The following is a 7,880-nucleotide window of genomic DNA, read 5'->3' as shown; positions in this document are numbered from 1 at the left end:
GAGAGATGGTATTATTATAGAAAACATTAACCTGCATAAACACATTCATTCAACCTTTATTTAAACAGGTGAATTCCATTGTGCCTCGAGGACTCATTTACAGAGAGACCTGATACATACATACATACATACATGTAATGCATGTTCTCTCCGTGCATGTGTGGGTTTTCTCCGTGTACTCCAGTTTCCTCCCACAGACCAAAAACATGCATGTTAGTCTGATTGGTAACTCTAAATTGTCCCTAGGTGTGAGTGAGAGAGTGAATGGTTGTTTGTCTCGTTTGTCTCTATGTGTCCCTGTGATGGACTGGCTATCTGTCCAGGGTGTACCCTGCCTCTCGCACAGTGCTTGCCGGACATGGGCACCGGTGACCCCCGTGACCCAAAATGGAAGTAGCGGGTAAAAGATAATTGGATGGATGGACATTTAATAAGTATAAAACTCAAAATAACAACATTAGGGTTGAAGGTTCACTTTGACATACTCAGCTCCGTGTTTGGTGTCACGATGCTGACGTTGATTGTACTCTTTGACAACCCCGACTGCCTCATAATACAAAAGACATACTGGTTTCTCTCCTTGAAGCACAACCACATATTCACCTTCACATCTTTCTTGAAACAGATTCCATCTGCATCAGTTTTTCTTTTCCTTGACATTTTGGGATCATCGTTTGTATTTCTCAATTCCACTTGTTCAGAAAATTATGTTGATGTGGAAAAACTGCAATCTAGTGGTGGGAAGTCATTACTTTGCAAGTAACATAATAGGCATGCATTATGGGAAATGCAGTTTGTTGTCAGTGCACCCTTTTGACTTATTTATTATACAAAAATCAGACCTTTGAAGGTCTCGCGGGCCGCATAAAATGACGTGGCGGGCCACATCTGGCCTGCGGGCCTTGAGTTTGTCACATGTGTACTAGGAGGTACAGGAAGGACAGTCTGAACGCAACCTATGGGGATGATAACAACTAATAACGGCCATTTAATGGCTGATAACATTTGAAGTAGGTGAAATAGGGATGCAAAGAAAACCCATCTTCATCATTATAATGAATAATATCAGAAGTTCAACTAATATGTGGATTTATTTAACTATAGGAAACAATTATGTGCTTGTAGAAAAACGGAGTAAACAATTGTCATGAATGCAACACTTCTACATGGTTTAAGCATAGGTTTGGATCGATGATGATTTGGGTTGAGTTGCAGCAGGCGGTATGAGAATGTCAGATGCTGACATGTTCTTAACCACAAACCAAACTTTGAACGTCACAGTCTGCTGACCTTTACAACATTAAAAACTTGGGGATGGATCGCAAAGCACAGTGCATGGAAGACAGGCCAGGATAGAAATCATGAACTCTTTTACAAAAGAAATGAGCAAAAAGTACAAACAAAAAAATCCTCCAAATCAGCTTTTAGCTGACTTCAAAAACTGTTAACAAGTTGTGATGTTTGCTGCAGGGGTTCTTATGAACACTGACCATGCAAAAATTCTTCCTGAGTGCTTCAGCTTTTATGTTGTTTTGAGACCTCAAAGGACAGAAATAAAAAAAAGAAGCACTTGAAATTTTAAAGATCTATCATCTCAGACTTTATTTCATGCCCCAGGGATATTAGTGATTTTTTTTTTCTCAGCTATTCACATTAACAGACAGACAGCATGGACAGATTTTACGTTTTAGTCTTTTTGCATTAACTTGAATAAATAAACCATCATAAAAACTTTTTGCAAAATACAAAACTCTGACTCTTCTAGTATGTTTAGTCCTTGGTAATTATGTGTTCCTGGTCAAAAATGACTACACCAGTGTCTTTGATTGTAAATTCAGCAAAGCACACTAATACAAGATCTTCTGTGTTCTTAATCAAAATAGACCAGGACGGATTTAGCTCAAAATTACAGTTAAAAAGCTACATCCTAAAATTACTGTCTGAATATAGTAAAACAAACAAACAAATTAAAAATAAAAACAGTATTACTAACAAAAACAAGAACAATCAAATGTACAGAGTCTGTAAACTGGTACATTTCTGTCAGATGCACAGGTCAGACAGTATGTGGTGGTATATGTCCCACAATCAGCTGAAAATTGAGCTCTTCTCACAGGTGGGGGTATAAAGCCCAAGCTGTAGACTTTGAACAGAGCAGCACCTCAGCAGGGCCCTCATCCTCATCACTCATTGTTCCACATCCGTCGTCATCTTCTGTGTTGTCTTCAAGTCCTGACTCTTGCGTCTGTAGCATCGTTCATGTCAGGTTCCTGGCGTCTCTCCTCATCAGTGTCATGATTCAAGAGATGATTGGGGCCTTAATAATAGTAAGTCATTTTGTCACTGTGCAGCCACAGAACAAATTGTGAGCAAGGCACAAAAAGTTCCAAATAGGATTGAAACTGCTGTGATTGTGAAAATGCCAACAGATGTTCATGTAGGAAATATTCTGATAGGGATAAATGTCCATGGTTGTTGCCATGGAAGCCAAAAAGAGGAGTGAGGGGCATGCGTGTGAGTGTGTCCCCTCAAAAGCAAAAGCAACTGAGGATGTGGGAGAAAAAAAAAATCATCCATCTGCTGAAGTCAATTTAACAAGGAGGTGTCCCCCGTCGCAGAGGGATTTCAATAGTGGATGTTTGTAGTTTATGAGATGAGTGTTCTGGGATGGAAGGGAACAGGGAATGCAAGTAAACCTTACTGTTTTTGGAAGTTTAACTGTGTATAAGAACACAGGTACTGGTATTTTAATTTTTTATTTTCTTGTCTCATGTGGAGCAGAGTGATGGTTCCTGGCAAGCATTTTATCCACCTCTAGGTGCTTGGCCAACATCGATTAATCACTGGCCACCTTACCCGTCACTATATAAATATATATACACAGTGGTCCCTCGCTACTTGGCGGTTCGTTTATCACGGACTCGCTCTAAGGCGGTATTTCAAAATGAGATTGGACACGACACACAATTGGTTGACTGATGGATGAGCCGCATGATCTGCATGCCATTTTTATTTAAAATTAATTATTTTAAATTATTTAGCACCTGCTGCACATTTCTGCAGCCCAGAGCTACAGAAAAATCTTTTGCCTGCAGCTTTGTGCAGCCCATACTGCAGGATAAACTTCCTGCTGCAGCGTGCAGAGCAGAGAAGTGGGCGTGGCCAGGAGCGCTTGCAGGTGGCAAAGAGCCATATATATATATATATATATATATATATATATATATATATATATATACAGTATATATATATACATACCCAGCAACAATCTCAGAGATCTGTGTCCAGAGGAGTGCAGTCCTAGGAACAGCTAAAATACATTGCTGAACCTTCAAACTCCCAGGCCACATACACATATATGGCAGCGGCCATCTTGGATTATGACAGCCTATTTTTTGCAAGAAAGCTTTCTTACACCTAGATGCAGCCAAACACCAAAAGGGAATTTGGTACTTCACTTATTTTTCAAGGTTATATTCTAAAAACATTCATGGATGGATGGACAGAAGGTATTTCCAATTTCCCCTTCTAATGTCTCACACGGTCATTTCTAATAATTTATCATTTTGGATTGACGAAACGAAATAAAACAAACACACTTTGATAAAATTGATCATAATCAGTTTTGTCTTATTGGATGACTTGAGTAAACAAACTCCTCATCTTTAATATAAATGAGATTAAATGAATTTATATAGAATAATAAAAAAAAAACTCAGAGAAAACATTTACCTTTTATCAGTTTTAAAGCATTTCTTTTTTTCATACAATGCATGCTCAGTCCTCATGTACAATGAGAATATTTAACTAACAATCACGATGGCATCACTTCAAGCAGATGCAGCTGCATGTGCTCAACAGGTAAGTTCATTCAGTATTCATCACTCATCTCCTATAGAGGAGCAGACATTTGTGTTCAGCTTTCAGCAGCTCTCATCCTGACTGGCGGTGGAGCTGAGTGGAGGGTTGGGACAAAGCATGCTCGTGTTGTTGGAGGAGGAGAAGGATGAGGGGGGTGGGGACAGCTGATCGTAGCCTGGCAGGCTGTCCTGGCTGGGGAGGACATTACATGTTCGTCTGAGCCGAGGTCTCAGCCTGCCTCTGCTTTCGTCGTCTCCAACATCCTTCTGGTCCAGCAGCGATGCGAGAGTCTCGGCGATGCGGTTCAGAGTTTGGTCCATCTGAGTAATCTAAGATTAACAGCAGATATAAATAAAGCAAAATCATTTATTGTTTTCTGTAAAATAATCTCACAGCTGCAATTTCAGTTTCTTACAACCGAACTAACCAAACTTTGCACTCAGCCTGCTAATATCAAGCAGAACCTCCACCACGTTCACATTTCCAGGAAAATCAGAGTTTTACTCTAAATGAAATGGAATATATTTGATATTTTTCTTTATATATTCAAGTGTGCTTGTAAACACTTGAGTAGAGAATTGCAGTTGGAAGGTTTCTTTTGATTCATCTATAAAAATGAAAACATAAAGCTGCTCTTTGTGAGATGCAGAGGTGGTTCAATTTGTTTAAGCTGTTTATTTGTACCAGTGATACCAGGGCCAAGTAAACACAAATTATATATTTATTTACATATATAAAGATAAACATCTGATTAATTATATCCAAACATATTTATATGAACATCTGATCAAATGAAAAATCAGTGTGTTTTCAAGATCTTCCTCAAGGAAAGTTTAATTCCTGCACTCTTATAAAAGTAAAAAAAAAAAAAAAAATACTACACAAACTTAATTTAAATAATTGTGCGAAAGCTGATTCAGAACTCAAACTCAAAACTCCTCTTAATAATTTCACTACTTTGTGGTATTTTAGTGATTCATATACAAAAACGTTAGGCTTCATTCACAATATTTAGGTTTGACTTTGTCATTTATATATATTTTTTTCTTTTAAAACGTTTAAAAAAATACAACATGAAGCATAATGTCAAAACTTTTGTTTTACATAATCAAGGGATTGGGTAGAAGTCTAAATTTATCAAAATCCCCACTCCTTAAACACTTACATAATCTTAAATTTATTACATGTATAATCCATACATACATAGTTAAGCCTCCCATATAGTATCTATTTAGGTTAACTATAGTAGATCAACAATTATTATTTCTTTAACTTCACAAATAAATTCACATAATACATAAATAAATAAATCTAGCATCAATAACAAAAACACCAGCAATAATTGAATAATAATATTATATATTATATCCAGCAATAATCATATATATGATAATTTGAACAGTTTTGTGTTTGGACATTGTCTCAGTTCAATACTCAAATTATTCCACAGTTTGACTCCACTTACTGATACACACCTTTTTTTTCTAGTACTTTGTAGTTCTGAATTTGCATATTTTAAACTGTGATTCCCCCTTAACTTATAAAGCTGCTCCTTAGTGTTAAACAGGTTTTGAATGTTTCCGGTAATTGTTTGTTTTTGGCTTTAAAGAATTAAGAGCTGTCTGTAGTTTCACTATGTCAATGAACTTTAATAATTTAGATTTTACAAATAGTATATTAGTGCTTTCTAAATATCCCACCTTATGAATTATTGTTATTGCTCTTTTTAGTAGTACTGTTAATGCCTGTAGTGCAGTTTGTAATTATTGCCCCAGATTTCTGCACAATAACTACAATAAGGTAATATTAGTGAACAGTAGAGTACATGTAAGGCTTTTTGTTCTATGACCGACTTGACTTTGTTTGTTGTACGTGTCAGAAGATCTAACAACGTTCAAAATAAATTCCAACCTAGAAATACATTTATCTCATCCATTCCTTTAAAAACAATTAAGCTTCAGCACACTTGCTCTATTTTTGTTTTTCTTATTGTAACTTTCTGCCACTTTTAGCTTTTACTTAAAGTTTTGTTGCTTTTTTCTTTTTAGCTTCTGCTACTTTGTCATTCTGTCCATGTTAGCCTTTAGCTTCAGACTTGCCAACCTTAGCATCGATGTGCGCTTTATTGTCTGTGTTGCTACTTTTAGCATCTGTTCTGTTAATTTTAGCTTTAATCATACTTTGTTCTGCAGCTTTTAGCTCGTGTTCTGCAAATTTTATCCTCACTTATATTTGTTTTAGCCTTTAACCACTTAAATTTTAGCTTCAGCCAATGCCATCAATGAACACAGCATTCGCACTGCATTGAAACAATTTCTCTAGTTGACTACTTTTTTTATCAGAACAAAACAAGATGCATGAGATGAATTGATTGAAAATGTTTGTTTTTAACCGACGCTGCACAAGTCCTACCTTCTCTTCCATCCTGTCGAGTCTAGATCCAATAGAATTGTTTCCTTTGTCTCTGGCTCGGTCTTCAGAGGTTGACATAAGACAAGCAAACAATAAAAGTGGAGGATTAGATCTGTGGTTTGATTCAAAGAGACTGTGTATTCTGAGTGCAAAGTGAAGTGAATTATTACCTGAACCTGCCTGGAACAAAGTCATCTTCCCTAAAGACTGGTCTAGTCTGAGAGAAACAATCAGAAGCTTAAGTTAGAATAAAATCTACTCCCTCTGTTTGCTCTCTCATACTTCCTCTGTTTTGTGTTCAAAGTTGTTTTGTGGGGATTGTGTGTCTGCTGGTGTTTTAGTCCTGCTGGCAAAAAAAGCAGAACCTACAATATGAGCAGCATGCATTACTCAGAGGATATAACCCATATTATTTTGATTCAGTTCACCTTCTTTGAAGCTCCTTGATGCGCACCATGAGGTTGAGGTTTCCCTGAGAATACTGCTCGATAACGTCTCGCACCTCGTACGGCTTGCGAGCTTGCTAAAACAGAAATAAAACGCTTAAGTTTGTTAAGTGGCTGAAGCCCAAGATTGTTTTTACGTGTTCACGGTTTGGTTTTGTTCAGGGAATTCGTATTTTCAGAGGATTTTTTTGATGTTTGATTGTGGTTTTCCAACTCCCTAATCAGTGGAGCTGAGCAAGGCGAAGGAGGTTTGCAGCCCACACGCAGGCGATTAGTTCTGCACACACAGCAATTTGTAGCCATCAGTTTTGTTTTAATTGACCAACGTGGGGGAGAACTCTGCAAGGGCAGTTTAATGCTCTGTTCTGTGCAATTTCTTAGGGTTTCCAAAAATCTGCTGGTCAGGGGTGTGTGTGGGGGCTGTGAAGAGAAAAGTTAGTTCCTATAGACCCAGCCAAGCTCTCACATAGATGTACTCATGAAAGATGGAACAGCCCCGTAAGCAAGTTTAAGTAAACTGCTTCACCCCTCGCTCGGTCTGCAGCACAGCAGCTGCTTCAATGGAGCATATGTTGGTCTAGCAGAACATGTTTAAATTATCATGTTATGGATATTTTTTTCAAGATTATGGTTGATTATAGTTGGATGGTTGGATAAACGTCTCTCGTGAAACTGAGTCATCGTTACTCAAACGAGACTAACCTGTATAAATAAAGGTTGAATGAATGGTTTCCACCAATTGTAAATTAATAGTTTGGTATGAAGCCTTATGAGCCAGTGTGAGTAATGCAGTAGACAAACAATGTGTTGCAAGATCCTGATTTATTTTGATTTTATCAGCATCCACTTCAGCTTCTTCTGATTTTAGTATATTTCTATTTTTAATTTATGTGTTTTATATAACATGTCAAACTCTGCATTGAAGATGCTTCGTGGTTTGTCCAAAGTAGCAATACATGTTGTTTGAATGCAGGTTTTGGATTTAAATGTTTAAATAAGAGGTTTTAATGCTGGTTCAAACCATATATTTTGATTGAGTGAAGTCAAATGATACTGAAAATACAGCAGCTTTTCTACTTTTTAATAAATGTTTGTTCTTTTAAGATTTCCCTACTTTTTCATGATTCTCATGTGACCATTTGCATATCCCCCCCCCCCCCC

The 7,880-nt window shown here is 37.2% G+C and overlaps 1 protein-coding gene across 1 annotated transcript in view; it reads right to left on the bottom strand.

The window, feature by feature from the left end:
- Window positions 1-3,923: 3,923 nt before the first annotated feature.
- kcnq1.1 (potassium voltage-gated channel, KQT-like subfamily, member 1.1) overlaps window positions 3,924-7,880 on the bottom strand; it is a 58,517-nt gene continuing 54,560 nt past the window's right edge. The window contains exons 13-16 of the mRNA XM_037694505.1: window positions 6,702-6,796; window positions 6,444-6,490; window positions 6,274-6,335; window positions 3,924-4,190 (exon numbers count right to left, since the gene is read on the bottom strand). Of these exons, the coding sequence (XP_037550433.1) occupies window positions 3,924-4,190; window positions 6,274-6,335; window positions 6,444-6,490; window positions 6,702-6,796 (471 nt within the window). The remainder of the gene's footprint in view (window positions 4,191-6,273; window positions 6,336-6,443; window positions 6,491-6,701; window positions 6,797-7,880) is intronic.

This window comes from Nematolebias whitei, chromosome 2 (genome assembly GCF_014905685.2).
Source record: "Nematolebias whitei isolate Nwh7 chromosome 2, NemWhi1, whole genome shotgun sequence".
Taxonomy (NCBI): domain Eukaryota; kingdom Metazoa; phylum Chordata; class Actinopteri; order Cyprinodontiformes; family Rivulidae; genus Nematolebias; species Nematolebias whitei.
Note: the sequence above shows the minus strand (reverse complement) of the source record. Positions and strands in the feature narration are given on the sequence as shown.